The 18,755-nt window shown below is 39.0% G+C and overlaps 1 protein-coding gene across 2 annotated transcripts in view; it reads left to right on the plus strand.

Annotated features, from left to right (window-relative positions):
- The first annotated feature begins 3,291 nt into the window (after nt 1–3,291).
- The window catches only part of ALG8 (ALG8 alpha-1,3-glucosyltransferase), a 41,873-nt gene continuing 26,409 nt past the window's right edge, over nt 3,292–18,755 (plus strand). For both annotated transcript variants that reach the window (XM_027848251.1, XM_027848252.1), the window contains exons 1-4: nt 3,292–3,400; nt 5,491–5,569; nt 10,970–11,163; nt 16,541–16,650. In XM_027848251.1, the coding sequence (XP_027704052.1) occupies nt 3,303–3,400; nt 5,491–5,569; nt 10,970–11,163; nt 16,541–16,650 (481 nt within the window). In that variant the 5' untranslated portion in view covers nt 3,292–3,302. The remainder of the gene's footprint in view (nt 3,401–5,490; nt 5,570–10,969; nt 11,164–16,540; nt 16,651–18,755) is intronic.

Genomic DNA, 18,755 nt, shown 5'->3' on the forward strand with positions numbered 1-18,755 from the left:
CTGACTCAGTAATTTACTAGCAAGACTCTTCCCTGCCACAAATCTCAGATTCCTCCTGTATAAAAGGAAGATAATAAGGTTTGCATGACCTACCTCCCTGGGTCATTTTGAGAAAAGATTTTCAAAAACTTTCAAGCACTGGAAAATGAGAACTATTTATGAAGGTTTTTAGCAGCCTGCAGCTTCAATAGAAATGCCAGCCCACCTCCTTAAAATGATGTCATATTCTAGAGTATGTTATCCAAAGGGACTTAGAGGAATCTAGAATCTGAATTTTCCATTTGCAGTGTTCCTTGAGATCAATCCATCAAGCTGAAAGCATGGCCCATATTAACCTTCTTTCCAAATACTGCTAAGAAGGACTATCCCTTCCCAAAGGTTATTGTCTAAGATATTTATTTAGCACAAAACATTATTTTTTTTTCCTCTTTCGCTTTTTTAACAGCAAGTTTCTTGAAATCAGGGAGCACATTTTTGTGACCCTTACAGTACAGTGTTGTGTACCTAACTGACATTCAATAAACATTTATGGAGTTGAATAAATGGAAATGCTATATGTCAAGGGCATCCATGTTTTTCAATTTTAGATTGTATGATCAGAAATCCCTTCAATGTTTTAAAAAATTATTAAATTATTGCTCTGTACAGAGCTCTATGCTAAGTTGAAGGAAAAACAAAATTTTAATTAAGACATGGTCCCTATCTTGTAGAGTTCATAGCCTAGGAAAGCTATAACTAAGACAAGGTGACTGGGGCTTTATTGCAGGGTACTAACATCTACAAAATTACACCAGGAAGCCAGTGGAAAATTACATAGTAAGAAGGGCCACTGCAGGGAAGAATGTACAATATTATAATGCCAATGCATTAAAGAGGTGCAAAAAAATAAAATGTCTGGGAAGTACAAGGGAGAAAGGTCATCACTGACACATATGATCAGAGAAAAAAATATATTTGGACTGCATGAATTTAATTACATAATTACCTACATTCAGCTTTGATTATAATTCTTTATTCTCCTACAGGTCGTGCCTCTAACTCTACAGACTTCTCTTGAAACATTCCTCCACCATGACAAGGCCTTCTCCCATTGGTGAGTTCCTTGGGGCAGGAGAAGAGTCCATTTTGGGGATGGATCCAGGCTAGTCCTGCTTCATTCCTCTTCCTACTGTAATTCTGACTCTATTGACTTGGCCTTTATGCACCCACGTGAGTATCTTCACCCACCTCCCAGCTTTTCGGCTCTCTTATAGGTATTGTCTTCCACCTTAGAATGTAAGCTCCATGAGGGCAGGGGCTATCTTTCTTCTTGCTGGTTGTGTCCTTAGCACTTAGCACAATGCCTAGCACTGTCTGCCCCATTGCTAGTTGATCTACGCCTTCTAAAACGATTCCTGGTAGCAATCCATGACATAATGGTAGCTTCAAGAAAGTGGTTATGATGGGGCGCTTGGGTGCTTGTGTTCGGGTGCTTGTGCTTGGACTTGGACCCCAATTTCTCCCTAGTCTCAGAAACACTGTCTCTGATAATTTCTTCCCAGCCCAAGGACACTGTGCCTAACAATTACTCATGAGTGGGCCCCAGCAAGACCCTTATCTCTCTCCCTGGTGCAGCTACACAAAGCTGGGTGAGAGAGTGCTGAGCCGCTCAGGCCCCAGCCCTAAGATCAAGTCTCTGGAAGCCTCCTAATTCCTTAGTAAGCTCCTGTCTTGTGAGAAAACTTTCCATTGTCGCAGAGCAATCAGGACAGAGAGAGAGGTGTGTCTTGTCTGGCCCAAGGAGTCCTGTCCCTGGCTGGCCCAAGGACTCTTCCTCCTGCCGGATTCCCAAGATCCATGCCTCTGACGTCTCCCTCCCCGTCTGGTATACTCCCTACACTTTCCCATCCATAGCTCCCAAAGACACCTAGACCTTTGGATTGCCTAATCAGTATCCCTGGCATTCCTTTCCCATGCCCTTTTCCCTATAAACCCTAGCTCCATCCTCAGTATCTCACAGGTTCCTGCTGAAAAGCATAATAATAAACTTTTTGCCAACTTGACTTAAAAAAGCTTGAGTCTGTGAACCCATTCCAGATGACCCCGTCCTATACTTTGGTCTTTGAGGGGCCTCAACCTCTCAGACTGCAACAGTTAGACCTCCATTTAATATAGTGCTTTGAGGACAGCTAGATGAGTCAGAGGATAGAACACTGGGCTTAGAATCAGGAAGACTCATCTTCCTGAGTTCAAATCTGGCCTCAGATACTTTCCTAGCTGTATGACCCTAGGCAAGTCACTTTACCTTGTTTGCCTCAGTTTCCTCATTTGTAAAATGAACTGGAGAAGGAAATGGCAAACTATTTCAGTATCTCTACCAAGAAAAACCCAAGATGGGGTCACAAACAGTCGGACACAACTGAAAAGACACAACAATTCAGTGCTTTATGTGTGCTAGCTTATTAAGTTAAAAACAAATTCGCAAATATTGAAGCCATGGGCACACACTGAGGTCAAGGAGAGATATTAGGACCCCAGGGTTCACAGATGCCCATCCTCTAAATTAATCCCTTTGAGTTTAGTCTTGAATGGTCACTTGAGTGTATATTTCTGAATTTAGGTCATCCTACATCCAAATCATCAGTCAGTCAGTAAACATTTAGTAAGCACCTACTGCGTGCCAGGCACCGTGCTAATCACTGTGGATACAAAGAAAGGCAAAAGATGGTCTGTGGGCACAGTGGGGTGAAGGGGTGATGTGTTGTATTTATGTAAAATCTCAACCACCCCACATTTCACTCCAACAGAGCCGAAAGGCTGTGGATTTAGAGGCAGAAGCCCTGGGTACAAATACCAGCTTTTCTCCTCACTGTGTCCTTGGGCAAGCAAGCCTCAGTTTCCTCATAGGCAAAATGAGGTGGTTGGACCATACGGCCTGCAAAGACCGTCGCAGCTCTAAACCTATGATCTCCCCGTAAAGGTCGGGGTTGCGTGAGTAGAAAAGGGGATGGGAAGCACCACCGAGAAGACTGCGATGACTTGCGTCTGCAGCTGCAGCCCAGGGACTGCGCAGGAGTCACGAGGAGGCCCAGGCGCAGGTGCAGCGGAGCCCTTCTCTGACGGGGCTGAACCGAGGTGGGGGATGGGGGTAAGAAGGAAAAGAAGGGAGGGGGCTGGTCAATGCGGGAAATTCAAAACAGCCCATCCCCCCCCTGCGCCCGCTAAGAACGTTTCTGCGCATGCGTCCAGGCTGTCTCCTGGGCGCTGTCTGTGTTCCTGGGAGCTGCTGATAAAGTTGATTGAAAGAGCGGGAGCGGGCCACAATGGCGGCGTCCGGGGCCGCTGTCAGAGGCGGCGGCCGGGCTTTCTTGTCGCTGGCGCTCGGGGTGTCTCTGCTCAAATGCCTCCTCATACCCGCCTAGTAAGGGGCTCGGAGGGAGAGCGGGCCGGGTCCTGAGGGCGGGAAGGCTTGGGGCTAGGGGGCCGCGGCCCGGCCCCACCCTCACCCCTGGCTCCTGGGCAGGGGAGGGAGGGGGAGGGACATCCGGGTGAGGGGATGGAGACCCTCGATCCTCGGGGGCCGCAGCGTCTGCCCCCCAGTGTTCCCCGGCCTCCCCTGCCGCTTGCCGAGGAGGTCTTGGGTTCAGATCAAAAGCTATCAAGTTCCGAGTCCTAGGTTTACAAGCGGGAAAACTGAGGCAGGAAGGTGAAGTAACCCATTAAGCCCAGGGTCACACAGCTAGTAAGTGCCTGGGGGTCGCGTTTTAATCCGGGTCTTCTTGAGTCTAAGCCCGGCCACACTAAATTGCCTCAATTTTTTGCAATCCTGCAAGCATTTTATTAAGCCTTTGCTGTATGCCAGTGCCCTAATAAGCCCCGGGTACAGACGAAACCAACTCTGACCTTCCTCCATCCAAGCTCCCTCCCAGCGCTCACATTCCACGTTGTAAACTCCCTTTTAACTCTAGTGCTCCACCTTCTAAGGCCCCTCCCAGCTCTGACACTATTCAGAGGGCCCTTCCAGCACTATCCAATCTGTCAGTAAGCATCTATTAAACACCTTTGTTTAATAGGATTGTAGAGTGCAAATTAGCCTGAAGAGATAGGTTAGAGCCAGACCATCAAGGGCTTTATTTTTCTTTTTTACATTTATTTTGCTTTTTTAGGTAATTGGAGTTAAGTGACTTGCCCAGGGTCACACAGCTAGTAAGTCATCAGTGGCTTTAAATGCTAACTTGAAGAATTCATATTTGACCCTGGAGTCGATCCGTGTATATAGTTAACCTCATTAGGCCACAATTTCTTCTGTAATATGACTATGTTGACTTGGATGGTTTTTTGCAACCTTATCGTGGTCCATGACTTTTCTCTCTTTCCATCAGCCCCCACCTCTAATGAGTTGTCAAATCTTTTCAACCTACATAAATATCTCTTGCATCCGCCTACCTCACTTACACAGCCACCACCATCCTAGCTCATCTCTTCCTCACCTCTAGCCTGTACCATTCCAGTAACATCCTAATTAGATTACATGCTATCTGTCACACTGACATTTCTAAAACCATATCTGACCATGTCACATTTCTCTTGCCCACCAGGGTAAAATACAAGTGTCTCATTGTGGCATATTTAAAGCCTTCCACAATCCATCACCCCCTGAATTTATAATCTTATTTCATATTACTCGTCATGCATCTGTTTCAGCCAAACTGGCCTGCTAGCTAATGTTCCTGTACCACATTCTGTCCTCTACCTTCATACCTCTGAACAAACAGTTCTGCATATGTAGAATTAATTCCTTTCCAACATCTTCCTCTTAAAATCCCTAACTTCCTTAAAAGGGCCTTCTTCCTACTTTAAGCTTTATATAATTTTATTTAACTTATGTCTTTAGAGGTTTTTGAAGTGTGTAGGCCTGCTTGCTCCAATGTGAAAATAACCCCAGACCGCTGTGCTTTTAGTCCTTATATCTAATTTTGTAGGCTGTTTTCCTATGCTTTTACTGTCACCTGACACTTCTCTGTACAGCAAGATTTTTTTATTCCTAGCTTACTGTATACTAAGAAACTAATAACTAAGCTTGTCAGAATTGTGCGTAAAATAGTATGACTAGCCTTTGAGTGAAAGCCCTTCACTTGGAATGAAATGTCTGGGATTTATGGTGGTTGTTTTGCCTGGTTAAAGGCAAAAACCCTTTATTCATGGGTTTATGATTAGGTTTTAGGATGTTGAGGTTGCCCCAAGTCTGACCTTTAGATAAGTGAATTGTTATAGTGTTATATTGCAAAACTAGTTATAAAGCTAGATATATATATGTATATGCATATGTATATACATGTATATATATTTAATGTCTTTTTTATAGGAGAATAAATTTTGTATTAGGAAATATTATAGCCCCTTAATGGGAATATGAAACCAAAGTACAGTATAAGATTCTTTATCATAGGTCTAATTTCTTTATGAAATGGCTTTGTTTTGTTGTTGGTTTTTTGTTTGTTTGTTTTGTAGTTATTCTACAGATTTTGAAGTACACAGGAACTGGCTTGCCATCACTCACAGTTTACCAGTATCACGATGGTACTATGAGGTAAAATTTGTTTTGTTTTTAAATGTTAAGCATATGTTACCTTTCTTCCAGTGGGGGATTTGATACAACCTAAATATGCATAAATAAGGAGAAAATAGTCTCCAGGAATACCTAATTCAGTTACAGAACCTCACAATTTCTGAGTTGGAAGGAATCCGTAGTTGATACCTGAGCGAGAATACCCACAAATGGCCAACTAGCCTCTACTTGAAAACTTCCAGTGAGGGTAAACCTGTTTACTCCAAAGATAGCCCGTTCCACTTTTGACAAATTTTTAGAAATTTCTTTGAAACATCGAGCCTAAATTTGCCTCCATGTAACTTTTACGTGTAGCTCCTACTTCTGCACTTTGGGGCCAAACAGAGCAACTCTAATTCCTTCATGCCAGCCCTTCAAATATCTGAAAACAAATACCATAAGATCATAAATCTAGGAAGTGGAAGAGACCTGAGTCTAGTCCAGTTGCTTCATTTTACAGATGAGGAACGTGAGGCCCAAAGAGGTTATATGACTTGCCCAAGGTCACACAAGTTAAGCCTCAGAGGCAGGATTGGAAATAGGTCTTTTGAGTTTGGAGTCAGTCAGCTTTCCCTTTATTGTGCTGCTGTTTAGCATGCTTTTATATCCTCTCAAGTCTTCTCTTCTCCAGACCAGGCAGATTCCGTGCCTTAAACGAATTCTTTTTTGAACATGGATTCAACCTCCTTCATTATTCTAGTTATCCAATTTCTCTTCCATTAAATAACAAAATAAAAGTTTAATTTGGTTCTTTTCAGGATTCTGCTTCTGAGTAAATCACTTCAAAATTTCTTAATAATTAAAATTGAAAAAGTAGGGGCAGCTAGGTGGTGCAGTGAATAGAGCACCACGAGGACCTGAGTTCAAATTCCGCCTCAGACACATAACACTCAATAGCCATGTGACTCTGGGCAAGTCACTTAACCCCAATTGTCTCACCAAAAAAAAAAAAAGTGGAAGAGTAGTAACATTTTGCATTCTGTCTTCATTCTTGGATAAGGGGGACTGTCCTTGAACTTTATTGTTGAAGCGTCATAGTTTGCAGTAGAAAAAGCAATGGTATACACATGAGGAGGCCTGGGTTTTAGTCCTGATACTGCTAATAACTAACTGCATGACTGTGAGTGAGCTACTTTACTCTTCTGGGCTTCAGTTTGCCTTCTGTCTCCAGCCTTCACCAAGAGCTCTTCTTCCTCATTGCCCTTCTGTGTATTCCTGTGTTTGGCATCTTTATTTTAAAGAAGCCTAGGGCTTTCCCAAGAAACTAGCTCCTCTTCTCAGAGGTGGCCCAGGGGACTTCACCTCCCGCTGTAGGGCTCTTTTTACCCTATAAAATCAGGCAATTGGATTAGATATCCCCTAAAGCAACTTTGCATCTGACAGTCTCTGACTTTCCAATCTGTGTGGTCATTTGTAGTATTTTTAAAAAAATTTAATTAACAAATATGTATTTTCTCTCTTTTGTATCCCCCTTCCTGCATTGAAAAAGAGAGAAACCAAACCCCTTTAACAAATATGCAGAATCAAGTAAACCAGATTCTTTTATTAGCCTTGTCCAAAAAATATATGTCTCAATCTGTACCCTAAGTCCATTACCTATCTTTCAGGAGGTAGGCACTATGTTTTGTCATAGATCCTTTGGAATTATGATTGGTCATTACGCTTATCAGATTTTTTAAGTCTTTTGAAGTTGTTTGCCTTTAAAATGTTGTTATTATATAAATTGTTCTCCTAATTCTGCTCACTTCAATCTGCATCAGTTCCTATCACTTCACAATTATTCCAAAGTTTTTCTGAAACTATTCCCTGCATTTCTTATAGCACAATAATATTCCATTGAATTCCTTTATCATCAGCATCATCATAGCTAGCATTTATGTAGGTTTCAAAGTGCTTTACAAAGGTTATCTCATTTTATCCTCACAAAAACCCTGGGAAGTAGGTGCTATTATTATCTTCATTTTGCAAATGAAGAAATTGAGACTGAGAGATTAAGTGACCAATTTCTTCAACCATTTCCCAATTGATGGACACCTCCTTAGTTTCCAGTTTTTGGTTACCTTGAGAAAGAGCTGCTTTAAACATTTTTGTCCGTATAAGTTCTTTTCCTCTTTCTTTTATTTCTTTGGGGTATAAACCAAGTTGAGGTATAGCTGGGTCAAAGGGCACATACACTTTGGTGGTAACTTTTGGAGCATAGTTCCAAATTGCTTTCCAGAATGACTGGAGCCATCACAACTTCAATGGTATCTTAGTATGCCTTTTTTCCTGCAGCTCCTACAACTTTTGTCGATTTTCTCTTTTTCAAGAACACACAGGGAGGCCAGGTTGGGGTACAAACAGCAAATTATGTCAGCTTTGGGAGAGAGAGGGCTGTCATCCTTGACACATCCAGAGCCTCTTGCATACTCTGGGTCCTGTGTTTCTGGGAAATATGGCAACTCAGAAGGACCAGTTCAGGGGACCCCTTAATATTCATTAACATTCCCACCTGTTGGTCAAAGGTGACCCCTGGATACACCAATGACCATCAAAAGAGCACTTGGTAAAACATTACCATGGGTACTACCTGGGATAGTCCTGATTACAAAGTGAGGTCAGAACCATTAATTGAGCACAGTACAAGCCATAGTAAGAATGTCCAAAATCTCTTTTCTCTCTTTCTCTTTCTCTCTCTTCCTCTCTCTCTCACTCTCTCTCTGTTTTTCTCTTTCTCTCTCTCTCTCACACACACACACACACACACACACACACACACACAGCTAGAGTTAACATAAACTATATATCTATAAGTAACATGTATACAATTCAGGTTCTACTTATTTTGTTTTACATGCATTAAACGTTTTAAGGTCCTAATATACCTCTTTGTTCCCTAAAAGAGATAATCATTTAGATACTATTGTCTTTTTTAATATATTGCCTTTGCCGCTCCATGAGCAATTAGCATTTCCGTAGTTATTTAGGTGTGTCTTTAATTCTGTAAACAGTATTTTGTGGTTGTATTCATATAGATCTTAAACCTATGACATCCTATACCTGTGGTTCTGTGACCATTCTTCACAGTTTGGAAGTATGTACACCTTTTTTTTTTTTTTTTTTGAACTGTAAATTTAAACAGATTAAGTTTGTCAACAAAAAGAAACATACAAAATATCTTCTATAAAACCCTCAGCATTTAACAAGATAGAACTAAATTAATGAACATAAAACAAGCAGTTTGTTGGTATCAATATAGTTCAACACAACTCTGAAACTTACATTGTCTTTTTTAAAAATTCAGTTTTATTTTACTTTCAGTTCTAAATTCTCTTTTCCTTTCCCTTTCCCAACCTATTGAGAGGGCAAGAAAAACAAAATCTATTACAGTATGTATAGAAATACAGAACAAATTCCTGTATTAGCCATGTCCAAAAAAAGAAAGAAAGAAAGAACAGAAAATACATTTCAGTCTTTACTGAGTCCACTAACTCTCTATCTGGAGATAGATAGCATGTTTCATTAGGAGTCCTTTGAAGTTGTTATTGGTCATTGTGTTGATCAAAGATCCCAAGTCTTTCAAAATTGATTATCTTTTTGCATAAGTTCAGACAAGTCGTTCTAGGTTTCTCTGAAACTATCCTTTCATCATTTCTTACAGCACCATAGAATTCTATCACATTCCTATGCCATGACCTATTCAGCTGTTCCCCAATCGATTGGCATCTCCTCAGTTTCCAATTCTTTTGTACCACAAAAAGAGCTGTAATAAATATTTTTATACATATGGGTCTTTCTCTCATCTCTTTGGGGCATATAATAGCATTGTCATGGGATTTAAGGGTATGCACAATTTAATAGCTTTTTCAGCATAGCTCCAAATTGTTCTTTGGAATGATTGGACCGGTTCACAACTCCACCAACAGTGCATTAGTGACATACATTTTTGGATATGGACAGTGTGGAAATTTGTTTTTCTTGACTATGCTTATTTGTTAAAAGGTGGTATGTTTGTTTTTTTTAATTTTTCAAAGAGAGGGAAGGTGGGTGGCAGAAAAATTCTTGATAATTTTTTAAAATTCGATTTTACATAAAAATGGGAAAAGGACCCACGTATACAAAAATATTTATAGCAGCTCTTTTTGTGGTAGCCAAGAATTGGAAATTGAGGGGATGCCCATCAATTGGGGTGTGGCTGAAGAGGTTATAGTATATGAATGTAATGGAATACTATTGTTCCATAAGAAATGATGGGGCAGGTGAACTTCAGAAAAACGTGTAAAGACTTACATGAACTGATGCTGAGTGAAGTGAACACAACCAGAATATTGTACACAGTAACAGTAATATTGTGTGGTGACCAACTTTGATAGACAGCTCTTCTCAGCAATGCAGGGATCAAAGACAATTCCAAAAGACTCATGATGGAAAATGCTGTCCACATCCAGAGAAAGAACTATGGAGTCTGAATGCAGATAGAAGCATACTATTTGATCTCTCTCTTTTTTTGGGGGGAGGGGGATGTTCTTTCTCATAGTTTTTCCCTTTGGTTCTAATTCTTCTTTAACCAACATGACTAATGTGGAAATATGTTTAATATGAGAGTACCTTTATAGCCTATATCAGATTGCTTGCCATCTTGAGGAAAGGGGAGGAGAAAATTTAGAACTCAAAATCTTATAGAAGTGAATGTTGAAAACTAAAAATAAATTTTTTAAAAATTCAATTTTAAAAAATGTCATAGGGTCCTAGAATGTTAGAGATGTTACTGGGTGCCATACAGAGTTTGGATAAGATATAGTCTCTGCCTTCATAGAGTTTAAAGTCTAGTTGTGGGGTAAGGCACAGGTCAACATAAGACATATAAAAAAGTGTAGTATAGTGGAAAGTGCTGGACTTAGAGTCAGCAGAACTAAGTTCAAACCCTGCTTCAAGTCCTTACCAGCTCTGTGACAGTGGTCAGGTCACAGTGGTCACAAAGTTCTTTCACCGATAAAATGAAGAAAATAATGTTTATACTACTTACCTCGCAGAGTTATAATGAAAATACTCTTGACAAATCTTAGAATGCCCTGTATTGCAGATGTAAGATTATTGTTACAACAACACAGTTTTACTTAAGGCGTGCATTGGTCCTAAACAAGTACTCTGTGACATCTGAAAGGGAAAGTATCACTAAATGAGATCAGGGAAGGCTTCCTGGAGGACATGGCATTTGCATTTAACTCTATGAGGGGCTTGCATTGTATTGGTTTATATCCTACTTAAAGGTAGTTTGATTTAATTTTACTTTCTAAAAAGTGATGTATTTTTAAAAGATTTCCACTTTGCTTTTATTTTTTTCATGTCTGATTTTGAGTGTCTGTTTGTGTGTGTGTGTGTTCTCTCTCCCTTTGACTATAGGCAACTTCAGAGTGGACTTTGGATTACCCTCCATTTTTTGCATGGTTTGAATATACACTGTCACACATTGCCAAAGTTTTTGACCCAGAGATGCTGAATATACAGAACTTGAATTATGCCAGTCCTAGAACAGTCCTTTTCCAGAGATTTTCTGTCATCTTTACAGATGTCCTCTTTATATATTCAGTCTACGAGTAAGTCTAAGTATTATATTCTTGTGTGGTGGAGGGAAAAATAGTGTTTCACAGTTTAATTTGTTCTGATGTCATATGTTTTAACAACAAAGTTCCTGTGGCAGCAAGGGCTCCAGAAATTCTAAACTATGTGGTATATTATGTAGAACGTGTAGTTGAAGTAAAAAAAAAAAATTTGTAAATTTGTATTTGGTGTAGGTCCCTGCTCTAGACATTTAGCTGGATAAATTAGACATAAATGAAAATAACAAGCTGTTGAAGGATGTGACACAAATTCAGGTAATGATATTCAAAGTAGAAAATCACAAGGACTTAAAAGAAGTAGGGCGGGGGCAGCTAGGTGGCGCAGTGGATAGAGCACCGGCCCTGAAGTCAGGAGGACCTGAGTTCAAATCTGGCCTCAGACCAAACTCTTGACACTTACTAGCTGTGTGACCCTGGGCAAGTCACTTAATACCAATTGCCTAAAAAAATAAATAAATAAAAGAAGTAGGGGGAGAAGTGCTGTATAAAGTCTAAGAAAATTATTAGTGTTTGATCTCAGCTTCGAGTGTAAAATGTCAGAGCTGGAAGGGACCTTAGAAAACATCTAGTATACTCCCACCACCCACATTTTGCAGGGAAGAAAACAGAGGCCCAGAAAAGGGAAATTACCCATGGTCCAGCCCATGGACACATAGTAAGTAACAGAGACAGAATTTGAGCCTAGGTTAGGATAATAAACCTCTTACCCTTTCCAAGCATGCCATACAGCCTCTTCCTGGAAAAGGCTTTTTTTTTTTTTTTTACTGGAGGACTATAGTGAAAACGACAAAGGAAAACAAAGGAAAAGAAAATGTCAAGTATGGTCAACTTTGGCTAGTGACATCATTTGCTTTTTAGAGGGAAATTTTCCTTTCAACTTATGAAATTACCATTCCATATACAGTGTCTCAGTAGCTGGAAGGAATGGGGTCTGAACTTTCTTCTTCAGTCAAGTGAAATTAAGGCAGCTAGGTGGTATAGTGGATACAGCCATAGGCCTGAAGCCAGGGAAGAATTGAGTTCAAATCCAGCCTCAGACACTTACTAGCTATGTGACCCTGGGCAAGCCACTTAATCTCCCATTACTTCTTTTCTTCATCTGTAAATGGGGATAATAATAACTTCTACCACCCAGGGTTATTTTGGGGATCAAATGAAATTTATAGAAAGAGCTTAGCACAGTGCCTAGCATATAGTAGATGCTATATAAATGCTAGCTATCATCATCATTATTATTACTATTATTATTACAAAGTATGTATGTATGTTACAAACCTTTAAAACACTATATAAATATAAGCTATTATTTCTTTTAAACCAAAGATCTTGATTTACCTCCCTGGGAAATTATACATCAGACAGCAAATACTCATTCATTTTTATTCAACAGATATTTTTAAAGACCTACTATGTGTAAGGTCCTATACTAGACACTGGTGAAGAAAACAAGATAAATAAAATATGGTCTGTGCCCTCAAGGAGCTTACAGTCTAGAAGAAAGCTAAGACAGGTCCACAGCTAACTATAATGCAAAATAGAATATGAGTGAGTATACTAGGGAATTATAAAAAAGGGGAAATCAAAAGTCATATGCTACTACTAGCTAGAGGGATCTAGGGAATGCTTTCATGAAGAAGGCAGTAATTGTACTGACCTTCAACTACGTTGAATAACTTTAAATGTTTTTCTACCCAACAGTTAGGATAAATTAAGCAAAGGAGAAAATAGAAATAATTAAATTAATGTGTAGTGCCTCCAAAATTTAAAATTATTTTGTTTGAAACGTGTAAGTTTCTAGAATATATAGCTACAAAAATCCATTCTACATTCAAGTATAAGTGATTTGGATATTATTCAGATAATCCAGAGTTGACAATATGTCCTGTTCTTAATTTTGTCAGTATAACTGTAAAGTAGTCCGTGATAACCTGTTTTTCCACATTTTCACTTTTAAGAAGATACGAAACATACTGTGCCTTCCAAATTCTCAGAATTTTATGGTTAGTTTAAAAATAAAAAGGTCTATGTTGAAAATATTCATTAGAGGCAACATGGCTTAGAAAAAGTAGAGTAGAATTGTTTCTGAGGTCTTTTTCGGTCTTCATTACTGACTAATTGGACATGTTAGGTCATCTTTTCAAATCATCCTTGAGCCTCCATGTGACCAATCAATAGAAAAAAGGAATGGAGGAGCTATTTTTAAGGAAGTAGTTCACTTAGATCATAGGATTTATTGCTGTTAGAGACCTTAGAAATCATCTAGTTCATTTTCCAGATCAGGAAATTGAAGCCTAATAAAAAGAATGATTTGCCACAGATCATGCAAGTAGAAAGTAACAGACCTGACATTTGAACCCAGGTCCCAGGATTCAGCTATCCATATATCTTCTTGAAATCTCCCCCAATTATCACTAAAGAGCGGAGCTGTTCTTAAATTTGTGACTTACCTTGAGGATAATTTTACTCTTCAAAAGGTAGAGGAATCAATAAGGCTTACTCTTCATTAACAAGGAGAAACTGGTTGTTTAAGAAGGAATTGTTGAATATAGGAATTTTGGAGGCAAGTGACCACTCTATCATAGATTTCATGATAGAGAAGGAGTGAAAAGCTATGCGTAGTCTTATGTGCGTCCTAGATTTGGATAAAACAGATTTCCAAAGGTTCAAAATAAAGATAAGGAAGACTTGATGCCTAATATAATTGTGTCAAACCCAGATATATTCAGGGACCACTAAACCATACATTTGGATCTCTGCAGGCTGCCTCTTAACTTGGAAAACCATATATTAATATTATTTGTGTTTTCTTGTATTATTTATTTATTCTCCCTGCCCCCATTACCTTTTAGTCTGGCATGGGTCACACTTGGCAGTGTAGTAGATTGCATTGCATATGGGCCACTTTTTGACACCTCTGGCCTAATATTTTGCACAAGAGGTTGATTCAGGTGGAATAATAAGTTTTCTCGAGATTGAATTCTGAATTCACATGCAGAAAGTATTCCATTGAGAAGAGAAAAGGATAAACTCTCTAAAGAAACCAATGTGGATGTACAGGAGATCCATCAACAAACTCAGATTTTAAAAATATATGTAGAGAAAATGGATGTAAAAAAGAATGAATACAAGCAGTAATACAGTGTTATGAGAATTGTGTTATTAGTGCTAAACCACAGGAAAGGCAGAAGCTGGTGACAAGTCTACCAATAAGGAGTTTTTTTGTTGTTGTTGTTTTTTTAGTTTTATTAAAGGTAAGAGAAAGATCAAAGAGAGGACAGGATCACTGCTTTAGGTGGACAGTAAATTATAGAAAATGGTGAGAAAGGAAACTCTTCAACTCTTATTATTTTGTTTCTGTTTTCTCTTACAAGGAAATTGGTCCTTAGTTGAAAAAGAACAGAACAAAAATGGTTAGCATGTATTGAAAACCCACCAGAATACTGCCTTCTATGCATTGGCCCAGACAAACTACATGCTAGAGTACTGAAAAAAAACAGTTAGATGGGATTGCTGAGCTAGTTGGTAATTGCTAAAAGGTTTTGAGAATGGCACATATGCTACAGAATTTAAGAAGGGCAAATGTCTCATTTCTCAAAAGAGGAATACAAAGTGAACTCTACAAATTATAGACCTGTGAGTTTGACTTTTAAAAATTTTTATTGATATCATTTGTATTTCCAAATCTATCATTCATGTTTTCCCTTCCCCGGACAGCCATACCCTCTGACAAAGAATAAAAAAGAAAACAGTTTGACAAAACTAACCAATGCATTGTTAGAGCATCATATCTTAGATTAAGAGCTAGAAGAGACAATCTGATAGTACATTGTGTTTCACGCTCATATTCCCCACAAATTGAGCAAAGAAGAGATGGTGGCACCTTTTCTTTTTTCTTCTTTGGTGTCAGAGCTTGTCTTTTTCCTAGTAGAATTCCAGAATACAGTATTTCAGTGATTTGTAAGCACTTAGAAACTGAGGAATCTCTGGTTACTAAAAGTCAGTATAGCTTTATCAAGAACCAGTCAAGCCAAACTAATCTTATTTCCTTTTTGGGATAGGTAACCAAACTGGTAGGTCAATAGAATACCTCAGATATAGAATAGAATGCTTAAATCTTAGCAAGACATTTTATAGTCTTTTTATGCATATGGATTAAATGGAGATATATGGAGTAGAATATAGTGTAAAAAAAACATTTTTTTTTAACTACTGGGCAAAGAAAGAGGTCAAAGAAAGGATTTGAAAACGACTCAACTAAGAAGGGATTTGACAAGTACCCCTATTCAGAGGAGTGGGCCTTAACAGTTGGTGGAGAAAAGAAGTAACTCTTCAAGTCTTATTTTGCCTCTCTTTTCTCTACCTGAATGTGAACTGAACCCCAGAGTACTAAAAGAACTGATAGTTGTGATTACTGAACTTCTGTCAAGTGATCTTTCAAAGGTCATGGTGTAGCTCACTGCTGAAAAATCATGAAGAATGGGAGACGTGCTATAGGACTGAAAAGATCCTGGGAACAGAGTTGAGTCTATAAATTTTAAACAAATAAGCTTGATTTCAGTTCCTGGAATTGGCTGGAAGAACTGGAGATACTTAACTTGAAGACTCAGAGGGGACATCATAATAGCTGTCTTAGGTGTTTAAAAGAGTAATAGATGGACTTGCAAAGAGGAAAGTTTGGGTTTAATATAAGGAAAAACTTTCTAAAAATTAAACCCATGCAGAATTGAAATGGACCACCTCAGAAGTCAGTGAGTTCCCCCTCATTGGAAGTCTTCAGGCAAAGACTGGATATTTTCTTACTGGTCATGTACAAGTTGGACTAGGTGACCTCTAAAATCCCTTATTGCTTTTCGATTTTCTGATTATTTGACTCCAATTCCAGTGACTTTTCCATTATGCCCGGCTACTTCTTAAGCATTTATGTTTCCATAGAAGCATTTAAATGTAAATTAATTAAAAGCTAGTTGACTCCTTGTTCAGAATTCATGATTTGGATAGAAGTGGGACTGGAAAATCTCTGAGATTTAGTGAGGTATAATGGAAACAGTCCTAGACTTAAAAGTCAGGAGACCTGAATTCCACTCTGAATTTGGACATTTCCATGCTCTATTGCTTTGGGCAAATCACTCAATTTCCTCATCTGCAAAATAGGGATGATAATATTTGTACTATCCCCACAGGATTGTTGAAAAGAAGTAAACCTCAAAAGCTCTTCAGAAATATGAGTTGCCATAAGTTTTTCCTTCTAATTCTAAAATCCTGTCATCCTGTAAATTCTAAAATAATAGCCTGTTTTTATAATAATGAAGTCATTGATATTTCTGCCTTATTCCTTCCAAATATTTTCCTGTAGGTGCTGTAAATGCATAGAGGGGAAAAAAGCTGGGAAAGAACTTACAGAGAAGCCAACATTTATTCTTTCAGTCTTACTTCTATGGAATTTTGGATTGCTAATTGTGGACCGTATCCTTTTAATTTTGTATATGTTTCCTTCACTTATCTTATGTACACATTGGGTATAAGATTAATACTTTCTATTGATGATCATAGTGAAATTTGAGATTTTTCTATTGGATTATTGAGGGTTAGTAGGGTTGGGTAAGTTTCAGTTTTCTCTCATCACCAAAAATGTAGTAATTATTCATTATGTTTATGTCAAAAATTTTATTACCGGATCTAATGCAAATCAAGCAGATGTATTTTCCTCCTACCATCAAATGGGCTGAGGAGGTTGAGGTCAAAATTTCTGGTCTAGTGGGGCATAGTGAATAGAGTGCTGGACTTGGAGGTGTGTGACTTTGGGCAAGCTGCTTAAAACCACTGTGAACCTGTTTTGTCATCTGTAAAATGGAGATAAATAGCACCTACCTCCCAGGATTGTCATGAAGATCAAATGAGGTAACATGTAAAATGCTTTGCAAACTTTAAGTAGTATATCAATGTAGCTTAACACGTTGTTGTTACTATGGTTAGCTATCAGCAGGAAGAGCACTGCATTTGATTTCAGTCAATCTGAGTTGAACTCCCACTTAGTAGCTATGTGACCATGGGCAAATTGCCTTAGATTTGTCCCCTGCGCAAAGATAATGAATACTTGTATTACTCACTTCTCAAGGCTGTCATGAGGAAAGTGTAACTATGAAGTGCTCTCTCAATGTAAGCTATTAATATTCCTCTCAAATTCCGAGGCCTGCCGATGTTCCCGCTGTTCTTGGTTGAATGGTGACAGGGTAAAAGTGGAGTCATCCTGTTGTACTTCCCTGCTATCTTGTTGGAGCAGAGCTATGCACAAACTTCCCTTCTCGGCTAGTCTTTAAATTTTAAGAACAAAGAGTGGTTGGACTATGAGGAAGAATACACTACAAATCTTTTGGTTCTTTCGATGAGAGGTATACAAGGTACCATCAGGAGTGCTGTGTCCCTGCTGCACTGGTTCCTTATGTGAGGTTTAAGGCGAGGAGGCCTGGGATCCAAGGCCAGCTGTGACACTCAATGGCTAGTTGGCCGTTGGCAACTCAGCCCAAAATGGGGCAATAATATCTGAGCTCTCTACCTAAATTATGAAGAAAGCTATTAATGTAAGCATTAAAGTGAAGTGGAAATGTGAGCTAAAGAATGGGTGGTGAGGCCAGAGTCTAATTCTATAGCAAGTAAAATGTCAGCATCTAAATGCAGACCTCCTGCTGTATGATTTCCCATGTGGACCAAAATTTTGCAATGAATGGAGCTATTTTTTCTGCATTTGACTGTGATTAAAAATAATGTGTTTTCTACATTGGTTATTAGTATCAGTTGTTAAGTTTGTCTGACCTTTGAAATAGGATCCATAGAGTTATGGATCTAGAGCTGGAAGGGAGCTTAGAGATCATAGAACCCAGAGCCCTCATTATACCAGAAAGGGAATTAGGGCTTAGAGAGATCCATTCATCGTAGGGAGGTCCGTGCAGTTGTGTGCCTACAGTTTGACTAGCAGCCTCGAGAGAGAGAATGCCAGCCCTCTGATTCCAAATCCTGGGTATTTCCACTGTGCCGTACTGTTAATAATAGACAGCATTTCTGTAGCACTCTTCAAGTTGGCAACAACCCTGTGAGGTAGATAGTTTAAGTATTATTATTCTCGTTCAGCAGCTGAGGAAATTGAGGCACAGATGGATTAAGTGACTTACCCACAGTTACACAGCTATTAAGTGTTAGAGGCAGGATTCAAACCATGTCTCTTCTGTCTCTACATCCAGCTCTCTTTCTACAACACCATAGGGTTTGTTAGTGTCAGTGGCATTTTAGCCTTCCTGTGAAGGCAGTCATTTTGCTCTGAATCTTGCTTACTCTTTGTGTTGGCAGAATCAGTCTATATGTTTCTCTTATGTCACAGTTTAGTACTTAAAGGTTCCCTGATTTAATCAGTTTTGAGCTTTCCTTCCATTAATGCAGTTTGCCATTCTCTCCACTCCTTAGCAGTGGGCAGCTAGGTGGCATAGTGGATAGAGTGTTGGGCATGAAGTCAGAAAGATTCATCTTCCTAAGTTGAAATCTGACCTCAAACACTAACTAGCTGTATGACCCTGGGC

This window comes from Vombatus ursinus, unplaced genomic scaffold (assembly GCF_900497805.2).
Source record: "Vombatus ursinus unplaced genomic scaffold, bare-nosed wombat genome assembly UNPS02005659.1, whole genome shotgun sequence".
In the NCBI taxonomy this organism is placed as follows: Eukaryota; Metazoa; Chordata; class Mammalia; order Diprotodontia; family Vombatidae; genus Vombatus; species Vombatus ursinus.